The following is an 18,110-nucleotide window of genomic DNA, read 5'->3' on the forward strand; positions in this document are numbered from 1 at the left end:
CACACCATACGCTGTTGCATCACATACTGATATAATTTCTGCTGAGGTGGCAATACAGGATGGGTTTAAGCATTCCTCCTCGGTCGGTTTTATCGACGACGAGCCGTTCTCTCACAATGATAGCACTCGAAAGCTCTTAAATAACTATCGGATTCCGACCGTCGGAAATTCCCGCCGCGTTTATAGTTGCTCGAGGTACAATCCGGGACCTAGGCAAAGCAATCTCCTTAATATTATGACCAGGAGTCCTGTTGCGCGGAATAACTTAGATAGACCTATTTTACTGAAACTCGTTTTTTTAAATATTAGATCGCTTTCATCGAAAGCCTTGTTAGTTAATGACCTTATTAGAGACCATAATCTTAACACGATTGGTCTTTGCGAGACCTGGTTAAAACCGAATCAGTTTTTACCGCTAAATGAGGCTTCGCCTCCAAACTTCGTGAGCTCGCATGTTGCGCGCCCTCAAAAGAAAGGCGGGGGTGTAGCCCACATTTCCGAATCTAACCTAAAACTTAGTCCTCGTTTTAGCAATTCCTTTAAAACATTTGAAGTTCTCATTATGCGATCCTCAGCCGAGCTGCCGTTTTATCTTGCCGTTCTTTATCGTCCACCTGGCTCTTACTCCAGCTTTTTAGATGAATTTTCTGAATTCGTAGCTGATTTAGTAACTCATGCGGATGTGAAGAATATTATAGGAGCAATCATGTTATCAAATGTAATCAGGAATAAACCTAATATCACAACAGTCAAATATCACACAAAGTCTAAACATCTCTCAACATTACAAAAGAATAAAGACTCACACCACACAACACTATATTATGAGATATTGTTGCTAATTTCGGTTCATTCATTAACCAACAAATCTGGGAACCAAACAACACAGCCACATGCACCTAGGTTGAGGCAACCACTCACGTCAGGGCAACCGAACAAACTCCACTCTAAATAAACATGAAAGGAGACAGATGTGGACCGGACAAACATCGGCTAGGACCAGAATACACATACCTTTGAGATTGAATGTACCTTTGATACTGTTGTGTAAACCTGTATTGATTTCTGTATTAATTGTAATGTGTCGGCACATGTCGACGTGACTTATGATTCTCAATAAAAGGCCCGGGGAGAATTGGAGGTTCAGAGATCAGACCTGTTCACTGGGGTTTCATCTCTCCTGGCCAGAAACTTGCTGACTGCGGTCCGTGTCCGAATTCCTACTTGCCGAGGCGTGAGTCGCTCCCCCACATAGGGGTGATTCTCCCTTGACACTTATCATGGGCGACTTCAACATTCATATGAATCTCCCGTCGGAACCACTTACCGTGGCGTTTCGGACAATCATTGATATGTTTGGTTTCACGCAAATAATAAATGAAGCAATGCATATAAATGGCAACACGTTAGATTTGGTATTAACCCGAGGCTTAGCATCTTCAAAAATAATTGTATTACCATATACCCGTGCTATATCTGACCATTACTTTATCAAATTTGAAGTCTTGGCTCACTGTCATCGTTCTGACCATAATCAAAATTATAGCAGCCGCAACATTAGCTCCTCAACCATCGTTGCGTTCTCTGAGCTACTCCCTTTAGCAACTGCTTCGTTTCCTAATTATATTGGTACGATTGATGATCTCACAAACAACTTTAATGTCGCTTTGTTAAATGCGCTTGACTCCGTCGCGCCTTTAAAAACTAAAACTCGTCCAAAGAGGCTTACTCCGTGGTTTACAGAGGAAACGCGCGTACTGAAACGATCTTGTAGGAAGCTTGAGCGCAAATGGCGTGCGACCAAACTTGAGGTCTTCCGTCAGGCATGGTGCGATAGTTTACTAATATACAAAGAAGCGCTTAATCTAGCCAAAACTAATTATTATTCTAGATTAATTGTCTTACATAAAAACAACCCAAAATATTTATTTGAAACCGTAGCAATTCTAATGCAACAGCAACCAACCTCAGATAGCTCTTCCTTTTCAGCTCACGATTTCATGCAATTCTTTACTGAGAAGATTGAGTGTATTCGTGATGAGACACTGTTCTTAAAATTCCGTCGAATTCCGCGATAAATGGTGTTAATAGGGACATTAGGGCTGATAACTGTCCGATAACCTTATGTCAATTTAAAAAAAATATCTCTTGAGAGCCTAACAAAATTGGTTAGTGCAGCAAAACCGACAACTTGTGTGCTCGATCCGCTTCCTGGTAAACTAATTAAAGAGCTGTTTACGACCCTAGGACCGTCTGTTTTAAATATAATTAATCTATCGCTTACCATGGGTGTAGTACCAGCAGCTTTTAGGACCGCCGTTATCCGACCGTTACTTAAGCAACCAAACCTTGACCCAGAGAGTCTCATCAACTATAGGCCGGTTTCAAATCTTCCGTTTATTGCAAAAATTCTTGAAAAAGTCGTAGCGCAACAACTTAATGAATATATGACTGCTAATAATCAATTTGAACCTTTCCAATCGGGTTTTAGAGCCGACCACTCTACTGAGACGGCCCTTGCTAAAGTTACTAATGATCTTCTCATAGCTATGGACGCCGACACCTCATCAAAATTACTCTTACTCGATCTTAGTGCCGCTTTTGATACCGTTGATCATAACATATTATTAAAACGCCTTGAAACGTGTGTTGGCATTTCAGGTTCAGCGCTTTCTTGGTTTAATTCGTATCTGTCGGAGAGGACGCACCGTGTAATTCATGGCAATACGACTTCGGATCTTTGTAAGATCACATGTGGAGTTCCACAGGGATCAGTACTTGGACCTCTATTGTTTAGCATCTATATGCTACCGCTTGGTGATATTATACGGAAATATAACATTAGTTTTCACTGTTATGCTGATGATACGCAATTATACATGCCGTTGGATATAACGAATCCGCGCGACTGCTATAAATTAGAGGCGTGCCTTGCCGAAATTAAACAATGGATGTCTTTCAATTTTTTGCGTCTTAACTCAGATAAAACCGAGATGCTCATCATTGGACCAGCGCGTCATCGGTACCTTTTCAAAGACACCACTCTGAATATCGATAAATGTAATATTATCCAAAAGGATTCAACAAAAAATCTCGGTGTTATATTTGACGCAACTATGTCTTTTCAAATGCACATTAAAAATATTACTCGAACTGCGTTTTTTCATCTGCGTATCATTGCTAAAATTCGCCCAATTCTATCAACGTGTGACGCGGAAATCTTAATCCATGCGTTTGTTACGTCTCGCCTCGACTATTGTAACGCTTTGCTCTCGGGTCTCCCCATGTCGAGTATTAAAAGTCTGCAGTTAGTTCAAAATGCAGCAGCTAGACTCTTAACTAAGACGAGAAAGTTTGATCATATTACCCCGATACTAGCCAATTTGCATTGGCTTCTGGTCCTCGGAAGTTGTGATTTTAAAGTTCTGCTACTTACTTTTAAAATATTGCACGGCTTAGCACCTTCCTATCTCGTTGACCTCGTGGTACCATATGTTCCGTCCCGAAACCTTCGCTCACAAAATGCTGGTCTTTTAGTGATACCGCGAGCCAAAAAGAAGTCCGCAGGTTCTAGAGCGTTCTCTATTCGGGCACCAATGCTTTGGAATGCACTACCCTCAGATATTAGAGGCGCCACCTCAGTAGAAATGTTCAAAACACTATTAAAGACGCATTTATACTCTTGTGCATTTAGCTGAAATATTTGTTGGCCTGTTTACTGCCGCTTTTTTTTCTTTTGTTTTCTTTTCTGCCCCCTTTTCCCCCGGCTGGGGGATTAGGTGACGGTGACCCACTAGGAAGTTTAAGGCATTGACCAACTGGGCATGCACCTGTTCCAGTGATGTCGTCTTCCTGCAGCGCGACATTTGATCCATTTATTTATATACTTTAGCATCTAATTTAATTATTTGTTGGCCTGTTTACTGCCGCTTCTTCTCTTTTCTGCCCCCTCCATCCCCTGCTTGGGAATTAGGTGATGGGGACATGCTTTGAAGATTACGGCACTGACGAACCGGGAAGGGACCTGCTCTGACGAAGTCGTCTTCATGCAGCGCCTTTTCTGATTTCCTTATATTTCAGCACTTCATTGAACTACTTGTTGGCCTGTTTACTATTTCTGTTCTTTCTTTTCTGTTCCCAATTCCCCGAATTAGGTGATGGCGATTCACTTGGAAGTGGCTGTACTGAATTTACACCAACTGACCGGTACAAGATCGAAGGCTCATCTTCGGATATGCTGCCATGGATATTACGGCCCTGGATGAGGACCCACTCCACTGAAGTCATCTTCCTGCAGCACTTCATTCAATTGACTCTTATATTATCTCATCTATTATTGCATAGCATCATTGTATGTGTCAAATGTTGCCCAGTTGGCATCCATTGCAGCCTGGTCATCCTGGAAGGGGGATTCCCCCATCTGTGGTCCCTTCTCAAGGTTTCTCACTTTTCCCCGAATGAGGTCTTGTGAGTTTTTCCTTGCCCTCCTGGGGGTTAAGATCAGTGGATGTCGATTGTGGTTATCTAAAGCCCTTTGAGACTGTCTGTGATTAAGAGCTATGCAAATAAAATTGACTTGACTTGTTGCATATGCATTCCCATCCCGCTAGTCTTCAGGATTTCCCTCCAAAAGTCCCCCAGAGGGAGAGCAGATGCGTCTCCCCGTTGATACGACCAGTCTACTCGTGACCACCTTAAAATACTTCCATCCCCTGGAAGGTCACTGACCCGGCGAGAGAATTGCCCCCACCATAAACAATGCTCAGGCCTATTTTCTCTCAGGGCAGTATCTGGTTACATCTGAACTTCAGAACCAAGACTGGTCACTTCTGTGAGCTCCAGTCCCTTCATAGTTTCATAAAGAGAATTACTTCCTATATCTATATTAGGCCATTTAAAAATACACTATTTAAAAAAATATATTTCAATGTATATTTAAGCTTGCTTCTGTAATAATACAATATTTATTCAATTATTTTAATATGCAAAATTATATCAATATAAATTTAAACCTTTTTATTTCACTCTTGATCATTTCTTAACATATTTGTTCATTTGAATATGTGTGCAATTTAAATTATTCCATCCATCCAGGCATTTTGTGCCGCTCATCCGGGGTCGGGTTATTGAATTAATTTAATACATGAGTATTTTTTATATTTCAATATTTATTTCAAGATTAGGACTCTTCTCAATGAGTTCAATATTTATAAAATGTTTCTATATTTCTTATGAATTGAACTAAGTCTGTGGTTGCCAATTTTAATATTTCCCCATTTCATTATATAACTAATCCAACGTATAAAAAATATAATATAGCATGAAAAAAAAATTTGGGTATATTTGACAAAATGATATTTTCTTTCGAAGTGAGATTCTGCTTAGCAACAAACCCCAAACGCTTGATAGAGCTCAACCTAGAAAGTGTATTTGGGCAGTCAGAAATTTATTCAGAAACCGTAATTATTAAATGTATCTGAGGGGATATTTGAAGAGTTTGAGTTTTGTTCAATGGACCATACATATACGAGCCAGCCAAACACAGCGAGAAAACCAGCGCTGACTCCAGTCGCCATCAAGTTGCCAACTCCTGACATTCCAAAACCTTTGAGAGAAACTGAGACTATTTGCGTTTCTTTCTTGTTCTTTTTATAGTTCAACTTCTACATCTGTTTTTCACCTTTTCACACAGCATAATGAAGGCCAGTTGAGCAAGTGGAACAAGTGATTTTATTGATGATTGTGGAAGGCACCGATTGCATAAGCACCGTTTCTCCTCACACCTTTTCCATTAGGTACGATTAAAAAGACAACTGAAAAGCATAACGTTAACAAATGTTGTTCCAGGCAAAGGCAATTAATTTCATTTATAATGTTTGATGTCAACACAAAAAAAACATCACTCAGACACATTGCTTCTTCTGGCACTGATCACATTGGCTTAGTGTCAATAACAAAGCTTTGCAAAATTCAATACATCATAATTTATTCAAAATCACATTTACATCTTACCACAAAGAGTCAGTTCCTTCAGTTTTTTTTGTCCTTTTTTAAGCTTCAAGGATCGCTGCTTTTCTCACCAGCACAATTGTGTCTCTCAGCTCCCTGTTTAGTGAAGAATTTTTTAGCACAAACGCTGCAACTGAATGGCTTGTCTCCATTGTGTGTTCTGGTGTGGCTTTGTAAATGCCACTTTTGAGAGAAACTCTTGGCACAAACTGAGCAAGAAAAAGGGTTTTCTCCAGTGTGTGTTCTTGTGTGACAAGTTAAATTTGACTTTACAGAGAAGCGTCTACCACAAACTGAACAGGAAAAAGGTTTTTCTTGACTGTGTGTTCTTGTGTGGATCGTTAAATGAAACTTTCGAGAGAAGCATTTTCCACAAACTGAGCATGAATAAGGTTTTTCTCCACTGTGCGTTCTTGTGTGGATCGTTAAATCAAACTTTCCAGAGAAGCTTTTGCCACAAACCGAGCAAGAAAAAGGTTTTTCTCCACTGTGGGTTCTTGTGTGCCTTACTAAATGAGACTTTCGAGAGAAGCATTTGCCACAAACTGAGCATGAAAAGGGTTTCTCTCCACTGTGTGTTCTTGTGTGCCTTACTAAATGAGTCTTTTGAGAGAAGCTTTTGCCACAAACTGAGCAGGAAAAAGGTTTTTCTCCACTGTGCGTTCTTGTGTGATATGTTAAACTTGGCTTTTGAGAGAAACTCTTGTCACAAACTGAGCAGGAAAAAGGTTTTTCTCCACTGTGTGTTCTTGTGTGGATTTGCAAATGTGACTTTTCAGAGAAGCATTTTCCACAAACTGAGCATGAAAAAGGTTTTTCTCCGTGTGTTCTTGTGTGCCGTTTCAAAGACAACTTTGAAGTTGTTGATTTCCCACACTGAGAACATACCCAACTGTCAGTGTGACATGCCCTTTCACCTTTGGCTTGCCCATCATCATCATCATCATCATCATCATCGTCATGAGCGTCTGATAATGTGTCCTCATTATGTGCTTGTGATGGCCCCCAGTGGTCTTTATCACCTTCTGTTGTTACGTGATGACTTGAGCTGCTGCTTGGAGGCTCCGCCCCTCTGTTGTCCTCACTCTCATCCTTGTTTTCATCTGCAGTCTTTATAGGGAGAACGTTCACTGGTGACTTGTTGATCTCCTCCTCCTCCTCCTCCTTTTTGATGTGAGTCAAGTCTGGCTCCTCTTTCACAGAACGGAGATCATTTTGTCTGACGTCTGCAGGACACAAAAAGACAAATTTGGTTTGTTCAAGTCAAAGCTCAGGCGGCGACTTTGTCTTATATTGTTTCTACCGTGCTACCTTGACTTGTGCCTGCCGCATACGGAGCAATGCGTGTGACCCCGATTTGGACCAGACCATGGGGGCATTTCACAAAATTACGTCCTACGATGTAAACCTCCCTTTCCTCGCAGCACAACAGTGATAAAAGAGCATTTAAAAAGGAAGCACGTTGCGGCTGATGCCCGATTTCATTCCTGAATTAGTCACAGACGTTTCTGGAAGCGAGCTGAAGTTAGCACACACAGGCTATTGTGTGCGTCTGATGGAACACCTGTTGTGGGACCCTAACTTATTGATGCAGACCACTGGGGGCCATCGCAACATAATGTCATCGATAATATAGGAATCCTTCAAGTGAAATATGTTTTCAAGTATTTCATTTTGCATTTAGAGATAGAACTAAATGTTCCCAGGCTTGTGGGTAGAAAAGGGGGTTGTGACGTTCTCCCTTTTTAAGCCAATTGTAAGCCAGTACAAAGTTCATAAATAAGACCAATACGTACTTGGTTTTTTTAAAAACTTAACCCTTTGGTTTTATCCACTAAAATTCAACCGCCATTGATACTTTTGCCGCAGTGTGCACAGTGTTTAGAGTCAGGTTGAATCATTCCATAAGGAATTGCTTGAACATGATGTGTCAGATATTTTTTGGTAAAAAATCAAGACAAGCCTGCACAAATGAATCACCCAGCCAAGATTGTCTTTGTCACTTGCGAGGAGCAGTCCGCCAAAGAGAAAAGCTTTCCCGCTGCTGTGCGGCGTTTTATTGAAGCACAGCAAAGCATTTTGAATATGCAAACTCATTAAGAACGGAAAAACATGAACACTTCGACTTTATCACACCCGTCCACACACTTCCTGTTGTTCGAACGGTTGCAGCTTACAAGACATGTTTGGGTCACACTTCTGTTCAATGCGAGCTAAACGGTTTCCTGTCAAACACGGTTCAAGACGTGCATCTGTTTTTGTGGCTTCCTGCTAAACTGCCAGCATAGACACAACTCTTTTACCACTGAACTCACGTTTTCCTGTTTAAGAACTCCATGTTTTTGTGACCTTCTATTAACCTGTGTGGTATATTTTGTTGTTGATGTGTGGGTCTGGCTCAGCTTCCCTCCGGACAGGTCGCCAAGCATGACAGATTTGGTGATGGAAAGAACCTCCCTGACACCGCCATTTTGGTTCGAAAGAGATTTTATTCTCGTCACATGCTGATGTCAAAAGAAGTCTCCCCAAAAAAGAGAAAGGGAAAGGGTGTCTCCTCCCTTTCCTTCTTATTGGGAATGGCCACACCGGACATGAATGTCTAACTTTACTTTGTTGCATATGCATTGTCATTGTACGATTTTGCCCCCAAATCCCCCTACGGCGAGAGCAGATGTGGTTGCTATTTCAAGTGACCTTCTGGTGCCATCCTGACTGCTTCTATCACCTCGAGTGCTCCACACCTAGAGCTTTTCAAGCCTTTTGGACAGTATCTCGTTTACAATGGAATTTCAACACAAAGACTGGTCACTTCTTTAGTCTCCAATTCCCTCATAGTTATTTAAGAGAATTAATAAAATGTTCATCAGAGTGAATATAAAAATACACTACATATTTCCCCCCTCGAGGCAATCTTGTCCTGATAAAGCAAAAACGACGCCAGCATGTCACCAAAAATCCCATTCCAACCTTTTATATGAATCCATTGTCTAAAATTTGGGAAACCTAATTGTCTAAAACCTACATCATGCTCAAGGCATGCTACATAAGGGTACTTTAACTTGGAAAACTAAGTATAATAAGGTCAAATTGCTCCCTGGCGTCACTCTAACACCTCCTGCAGGACCACACATAAATCCAGCTGTAAGAGCCATATTGAGGATTGTTTCTAATTTGGAATTCATTATTATTATTTAAACATTATTGATATTGATTGCCTAACAAGCCACACGTGAGAGGGTGGTCATGTGACATGCCGTATAAATTGTAGTCATGTGACGTGTCTAAAACGGACATTCAGAAGGTCGGGTTTAAGGTGACAAAGTTTTCTGACCGACGACAACCAGCGACATCAATGCACGACAACCAACAACGACGCTGATCAGCGAACTGTGACAGCCACACCACCGACGCTGGTCGATTGGAAGTTTCGTCGCGTCAGGCTAGTCATTACTCACCTGCTCCTACAGTGGCAAGTAAACCCCAAAGAGTTGCCACTACAGTGTGCGTCTGATGGAACACCTGTTGTGGGACCCTAACTTATTTATGGTGGCCACTGGGGGCCATCGCAACATAATGTCATTGATAAAATAGGAATCCTTCAAGCGAAATATGTTTACAAGTATTTCATTTTGCATTTGGAGATAGTTTCATCGTGGGTATTTTTGCTTCCATTATAATCTGGATCCCTAAAAGAATTAAAGGGGCCCTGGAATCAGATTCACTATTTATTGTATGATTTACGTTTGGGTTTTTTTTTACCCAAAATGACATTTATCCTGCGAGTAAGTTCCGACATTAGCCTTTATATTTTTATAAAATTTCTGTTTTGAAATAAATTTTAAAACAAAATTACGTTTGAAGAGTAAAAGTTCTTACACATAAGCATTAAGCAACAACACTTTCACTCTGACTTTCGTGTTGACATATTTGAATAATGACTGTATATTTTAAAGTTATCCGATATGTATTCAAATTTGACGAAGATACACCAAAATATTATGAGTTCACTGAATTATTTTGTACCTGCAATGATGTATAACAGCCAGACGGTGTCAGTAATGAGTAACAAAGTAACACAACACCTCCCATTGTTCCGTCATCATTGTCATTTGCAAAATGAGTTGCGGGGGAGATGCAAACCACCTGGGCCACAGGAACTTTATTACCAGGAACTAAATGTTCCTGGCCTTGTTGGTAGAAAAGGGGGTTGTGACGTTCTCCCTTTTTCAGCCCATAGTAAGCCAAAGATGCAGATGCATTCCTTAGAGCATGCGCTTGTTCACTGATGAGATCCGTGCAACTCTGGATGGATGCATTAAATGTATTTTAAATGTTTGGATGGGGTGAAACTACGCACATGTGCACAAAACAGTGCAGAGCCACCGGAGGTTCATTGACCGAGCCAGTAAAAATTTCATAAATAAGACCAATACGTACTTGATTTATTAAAAAAAAATAATCCTTTGTGCTTTATCCACTAAAATTCAACAACCGCCATTGATCTTTTTGCCGCAGTGTGCACAGTTTTTAGAGTCAGTTTGAATCATTCCAGAAGGAATTGCTTGAACAAGATATGTCAGAGAAGTTATTGTCAAAAACGAGACAAGCCTTCATAAATGAATCACCCAACCAAGATTGTCTTTGTCACTTGCAAGGAGCAGTCCGCCAAAGAGAAAAGCTTTCCCGCTGCTGTGCGGCGTTTTATTGAAGCACAGCATAGCAATTTGTATATGTCAACTCATAAATAATGGAAAAACATGAACACTTTGACTTTATACCACCCGTCCACACTCTTCCTGTTGTTCGAACGGTTTCAGCTTACAAGACATGTTAGGGTCACACTTCTGTTCAATGCGAGCTAAACGGTTTCCTGTCAAACACGGTTCAAGGCGTGCATCTGTTTTTGTGGCTTCCTGCTAAACTGCCAGCATAGACACAACCCTGTTACCACTGAACTAACGTTTTCCTGTTTAAGAGGTCCATGTTTTTGTGACCTTCTATTAACCTGTAAGCATAGTTTTGAAACATGATGACATGACAAACTTAATTTCTTTCACAATAATATAAAAACTTTCGCAGATATCGCAAAAACAAATTGGAGAAGCAGTGGAGCAGAGCACAACATCAGTCAGACCCCGGGTCCACAACCCCTCTGGCAGAGACGCAAACAGATTTCGCTTCAGAGTGACCCATTCACTGTCTACCATACTGTCAAGAAATTCGGAAAATGTTCCGTCACAGAAGAATTCGGAATGGGTGCTGAAACACCACACCCTGCTCGTGACATGGGGTATTTTACATCTGAAATTAACTCTGCCAAAAGTCTTCACCAATGGGCCGAAATCTTTAGTATGATGATGCGCACCGATAGTTAATGTGATTTGTGGCTCCGCGAACAGAGACAATTCATAGCGTTTCCTCTGCTCTGGGGCAAGGCACACATGCGAGGCAGCACCGGTAGACATCACAAATACACAATCCTAATGCAAGATGCACTTCTGACCCTCGGAATTGGGTGAATGCATCCTGACAAACCAAATAATCAGAACTCAGTGTTCAATGCAAAGGACCAATTGGTAGTTTGAATGGGTGGAGGCGGCTGCACCGCGCAGACCAGAGCAGGAACAGGACGTACCAGCTGCGGGAGGATGGAGACCCTGGTCTCAGAGCTGCCCAGTCGACTGGAACGGAGGACAACATATGCTTCCCCCGGCGGAAGCGCACAGTCATATTCAGTCCCTTCTGGAAATTCAGTCCCACTCGAATTCCAGTGTTTCACAGGTGCGGGTTCGGTCCTTGGCAGTGACTCAGCCAATCTCAAGAGTTCTACAAGCCTGACAGTATTGTTGCTCATTGGGATATGCAGAAGAAGCTTGCAAAGCGTGGAATATCTTGTTCCACCATCATAAACTGTTGTCCATCAATCGTGCGTCAAGTGTGCGTTTGGAAGCCATAGAAGCGTTGTCGGAGGAGGGGCTAGCGATGGCGCCCCTGTGCTAGTGGACCTCTTTGTGACTGGCGTGGCGCTGGACCACAGGATGGCACATTTCAGGAAGTGGCTCGGTTTGGACCGCTCATCACCCAGTGACCCCACAGCAAGAGCACGTCCCACTCACAACCCATGTCTATAACCACCCTACTTCTGTTACGTGACCTTGTTGACCGGCAGGTGCGGACAACAATCCTGCTGTGGCACTGCGTCACCAGAACCTGGCCAAGGAGCAGCGGAAACGGAAAGAGCAGACGCAATGGGAGCTGCATGCGTCGGATGCTGCATTAGCTGCTTCCCCCCGCTTTTATTTTATTTTTTTTCCCATATTCTTTTTTCCTTTCCCTGTGAATTAGCACTCTTGGCCCCTTGAACCCGCGAGTGTAACAATTCGTTTTCTACATCCAATACAATATTTTCTTTCATCGATGCAAAAACGGGGGTTCTACTCATTCTGATTAGCAGTTTCTCATTGACGGACTGTTACGCTTGATGTCAGTAACTGGGAGGCGCACGCCCTCGAGGACGGCCACTCGGCACAGCTGTGTGGTGGTGACACTATTGGACGGGTCACTGGCGGAAGCTTCAATCCATTCACGTCTCGCCCCGTCTCCCATAAGAGCTCACAAACTTAATATTTTACATATATTTTACAAATGCCAATTGGTTTTGTCTTCTGTTTATGATTCATATTCAATCCCCATGAACACGTCAACTATAATTTAGCTCCTCTTTTTTAACCAACTAATACAGTGATTCTCAAATAGTGGGGCGCGGTGCGATGCTGAGGGGGGCGCGTGGGACCCTGGGGAACATGATTTGCATGGTTTTGGGACCAAAAAATTCGATCTCAGGCAACAAGTTTGAGCTCGTCAATTTTGTTTGTGCCCCGAGTTCACGCAGTACTGGTTTTTAAAAAAATGTGTTGCCCTGTCACGCAGTACTGATTAAAAAAAAAAAAACGTCGCCCCATCGCTCGTTGACCCGGAAGTGATTTCTTTCGCCGCTCCTTAAATGCCCCGCGCCAAGCTATCTTGCGCCGCAGCAGAGCGAGCAAGGAGGCGCTAAGCGCGCTAATCGCTAAAATGAATTGCTTCGATGGACGCTCGACTTTGAAAAGAAGTCTGACTCAAACCGCGTTCGGGCGGAGAGCCAGCAGCTATGAACAGAAATGTTGTATTGCAACCATTACGTATCCAAACAAAATAAGACGATGGCTACGTGAGCAATTTAGCAGACGCTCTCAGGCTGGAACACGGAAATGGCTGACGTCATCACAACGAAGCCGTTTGACGTCAAACGGATTATAAAAATAAAAAAAAATGTATAGTCAACATATTCAAACTGGTGCTTTATGTTATTTATATAGAATTTTTGTTTGAAATCCCCCTGGCTCTTTTTGTCTTTTCTATATTATGTACGTATTAATAACTGTTTGGTTTGTTCATGTTAATAAAGTAAAAAAAACTAAACAAAAACGTATAGTAAATATTTATCATCCCATCAATATTCGCACCACAGAGTGCTGAGTTTCGAGAGCCTCACAATAGTCGTTCTCAAAATGATATTTTTTTTAATCAATTTATCTTTGTTAAGGGATATTTTATTGACAATCCAACATTAATATACAAAGAACATGTACATGAGTACGAAATGTAAAAAAACTGTAGTGGGGGGGGCGCAAATTTATTTTCTTCTTGGTATGGGGGGGCGTGACAGGAAATAATCGAGAACCACTGAACTAATATAACCCCGTTTTCCTCAACCAATGAGTCAGTATAATTTGAAGTGGAATATCCGCAGACTAAAAATTTCTAATTTAATTTATATTAATTAACTGTATATGAAAAGTCCCCTCATAACATGATAATTCATCATATTCCTGTCATTTCCATCTCAAAATGTCGTTTCATTAATTGAATTACCCTTGTACATCCGTCGCCAAACTGAAGTACGGAACATTAGATGTTTTTTTTTTTCGTTTTGCATGACCTTTAACCTTGCATGTTCTGTTTCAACAAAATTGTATCTTTTATCAGTTTCCCTGTTTCATGAGTTGCTGCCGGGGGCACAAAGGAGGAGTTCAGAGAGGAATTTCACCCTCAGGGGCAATCCCAAACTTTTGTTTCCAGGACATTGTAACACTCTGGGCTGGTTTATTGTTCTTCTTATTGCAATTTTACTGCGTTCAGTCTTCCTCGAGACTGAATACGTTCTCGTGTTTGCCAAAGAGTTAATCCTAGTTTCTCACTTTAGCTTTGCACAGTCAATATATGAACTTTTTCAACTGCACAATCACTTCATTGAGGTCTAATTATCAATTGTTTACCATAGTCAGACTTTTGCCGTCAAAGAGACCTGTTCCTTAACCATAAGTTCACGTTTTCATCACTCAGGGTTTTTCCGTGTTGACAAATCAGATTCCACGGAACATGCATTCATTCTTTTATGATCTTAGATTTCGCTATTTAAATGGTGACAAAATTATAATTATTTTTAACAGAATTTAATAAAAACGTCCACAAGCATAGAATGGATGTTTGGTTGGTGTTAGATGAACGGATATTAGGTGAGTTAATTTTTGAGACAAACATCTATTATGAATGAACATGTCCTTTCAATGTATTTAACTTTGCCACGTCTTACCTTCACCCTCACTGTTCATAACAAAAAATATTTTCTTGTCAAATAAATATGCTTCTATAAACTCAAGAAATTCCAAGTTTTGTTTTGAATTAAGTCACAAAATTATACATGCATGGTTTGACACATGTTGTTCATATGTAGTGTTGGGGCCGCAACTAATGATTGCCTGTTTGTCCTTTACAAAAATAGTTTATAATTTAATTGTTACCAATTATTTGATTAATCAGTTGTTGGAATTCATTCATAGTCATGTTGACCCTTGGCCTTGGAAACATATTTTGAGTGATCAGTGGATGATTGCCCAACAGGTGACACATACTTAATATTTAAAGTAGACCCAGCATGACACAAAATGGTGTGCTTGATCTACTTACTAAATGTAAGGTAACTTTTTGCATCACATTTTTATGTAGATAGTGCAAGGATTGTTTTGTAAAGGCTACTTCATTTCTTGTGTGGAAGAAATTAGATTTGCAAGTAAAATCCACTTAACTTTGCAAGTCAGGTTAGTTTTATTTTCGCAAGTAAAGTCTACTTAACTTTGCAAGCAAGTTAACTTGAATAGTTAGGTTGCATTTACTGAAGTAATGTAGTTAACAAACTTGCAGAATTAAGTTGACTTCACTTGCAAAATTTAAACTAACTTGACTTGTAAAATTAAGTAGACTTTACAAAACCGATTTCTTATGCACAAGAAATTAAGTAGATGAAACAAGCACTGTCCTTGCTTTATAAACATAAATGTGTGATGCAAAAGGTTACCTTACATTTTCTAAGTAGATCAGCCCCAAAATTTTTATCAGTGTGGATATAAAAATACACGACATCTGTCAGCATAGTTTTGAAACATGATGACATGACAAACTTAATTTCTTTAACAACATATAAATACCGGAATATGTAAAATGTTAAACAATCAGTTCGAATTTTAAAATGGGGAAAAAAAACACGGAGTTTACCCCCCCACTATTGGTTATTCTTTGGCATCCATTTTCTGCACTGATTTCGTTTGGCATAAACAAATGTTCAGCAGACCTGCAGGTAAAAGGCAATAATTAAAAATAAAACGGCAATAACCTTGAACGCATTCCCCCAAACAACTTAATGTTGTGATGCATATTTTTAACGATAGAAAGTCGTTCTTTACAAAGCAAATGAGAGTAAAACGTGTACAAACCTGCTTTGTGTGGCACAACACGAAGCTGGTTGCAAACTTCGTCCAGCAGTTGAAGATGTTGCTCGTTCTCTTCTTTTATTTCACAAAGTTCCTCTTTGTACTTGGGTGTCGTTCTAGCACACATTTTCAAACGCCAATCTCAACAAATCCGCACTTGGTCTTTGCTTGGCGATAACTCGTGAGCTTCTCTTTGTTCGACGAGACGAATGAAAGATGGCGTCGTTTTTTTCCTTCGAGAAAATGGCAGTCTGTTCGTCACGAAAGCGGAAGAACAGGACACACCCCGCTGTGATATGATTGGCTGCTGGCTGTGTGGAGCACTGTCACCAACTCACCGACAGATGTCGCCATTTGCGATGCAAATCATTGTTATCTTCTTCTAAACATAGAGAAAAACCTAAGATGCACATGAACAAACATTTTAGTTCCCAAATATGAACTTGAGAGATGTATTGAATTTTACTTTTGTTGCTGGTTTTGTTTTCACATCTGACACCATGTTGTTGGTTGGACAGTATTCCAAATGTATTTCTCTATTATTAACAGTTGACATGATAAAGTGATACTTTATGTCAACATATTTGCCTCTTTACAGGGTTTTTCGCCAGCGACGTGGTTGCGAATTTTAAATTAAAATACATCACTGTTTTATTCTCTAAATGTTAGAGTCTTAAAAAATGATTTCAATGTTTATAACTTAAATAACTTAAATATTTCATTATTCGTTTCAGTATTCATTAAACTACGGTGATTCATTATTTATTTCAAGATTCATTGAACTGTTTTAGTAATAATTTAGTATTCAATGTTTACTCGTGACTGTATTTACTTTTTCAATATTTGTGTCACTATTTTGTTCAATCTTAATATTATGGAAAATTATTTAGCAAGTAAGGTTTTTGCTATTTATTGTGGCCACCTGCTTTTGAAGAAAGTGCCTTTCGCTTCTTGTACGAGAGGATTCTTTGTGAAGCCAAAACAACACGACCTTGACTGATAAGTAGGCTCAACGCAGAAAAAGTATCTTTTTGTTTTAAGATTACACAGTTCCTGTCAAATAAATCTTCATCTTCCTGTGTGCATCAGTATCTTCCCACGCACTTCTCCCACTGAGATCACTCTGCAGACTGACTCAAAAGACAATTTATTTTCCAGACTATCTCATTGATCTTCCCTAACTGCTGAAAATTCCACAACAATTTGGGGTCAGACGTGGGATAGCTGAATATCCGCCGGTGAAATTCAGGGATGCTGGCAGGTGACCTCCAGGGTCCAATTCAGACAGCAGCAGCAACAAACAGCGTGATGCGAATCATCTCGTCCGTGGTGACAAATAAACGCTGACTCCAGTCGCCATCAAGTTGCCAACTCCTGACATACCAAAACCTTTGAGAGAAACTGAGACTATTTGCGTTTCTCTTTTTGTTCTTTTTATAGTTCAACTTTGAGTTCAGTTTTTCACCTTTTCACACAGCGTAATGAAGGCCAGTTGAGCAAGTGGAACAAGTGTTTTTATTGATGATTGTGGAAGATACCGATTTCATAAGCACCGTTTCTTCTCACACCTTTTCCATTAGGTACGATTTAAAAGACAACTGAAAAGCATAACGTTAACAAATGTTGTTCCAGGCAAAGGCAATTAATTTCATTTAAATGTTTGATGTAAACACAAAAAAATCATCATCACTCAGACACAATGCACTGATCACATTGGCCTTGTGTCAATAAAAGAGCTTTGAAAATTCAATATATCATATTTTCTAAATCACATTTACATCTTACCACGAAGAGTCGGTTCCTGGAGGTTTTTTTTTTGTCTTTTTTTAAGCTTCAAGGATCGCTGCTATTCTCGTAGGGCTGGGCAATAAACCGAAAATTTACCGTGATCGAAATTTAATAAAATCATTTTGCCCATGTCGGTTAATTCGGTGTTTTAAAAAAAAAAAAGAAGTCCTTTCTGTCTGCAGCTATGTTCATGCCCCTGAAAGACGGCTTGAGCGGCTGTAGTCACGTGACTCCACCCAGCTGAACAAGAAAGAAAACTGACGACGCGGTCGTAGCTGTCGATTCAAATCTAGAAGCAGCTGACACGGCTGAAGACGACGTAATGTTCGTTGAAATTGTTCCTGACTCGCTTGTCCCGAAAAGAAATTCCGACATCTGTCGTTAAGAAATGTTTTGGGTTCCAAAAAGACGATGTTTGAGCAAAAGAACACGAACTACAAAGTGCGTCGTCAGCACCTGAAACAGCGCGTCCAACCTTTTCTTTTTCACCACCCACAACACAAC

The 18,110-nt window shown here is 40.4% G+C and overlaps 1 protein-coding gene across 1 annotated transcript in view; it reads right to left on the reverse strand.

The window, feature by feature from the left end:
- Window positions 1-5,637: 5,637 nt before the first annotated feature.
- The window catches only part of LOC148342311 (uncharacterized), a 230,972-nt gene continuing 218,499 nt past the window's right edge, over window positions 5,638-18,110 (reverse strand). The window contains exon 3 of the mRNA XM_088288132.1: window positions 5,638-6,926. Coding sequence (XP_088144258.1) covers window positions 6,058-6,926 — 869 coding nt within the window. The 3' untranslated portion in view covers window positions 5,638-6,057. The remainder of the gene's footprint in view (window positions 6,927-18,110) is intronic.

Source organism: Idiotropiscis lumnitzeri, chromosome 2, assembly GCF_059441095.1.
Source record: "Idiotropiscis lumnitzeri isolate Australia: NSW breed Sydney's pygmy pipehorse chromosome 2, RoL_Ilum_1.0, whole genome shotgun sequence".
NCBI lineage: Eukaryota > Metazoa > Chordata > Actinopteri > Syngnathiformes > Syngnathidae > Idiotropiscis > Idiotropiscis lumnitzeri.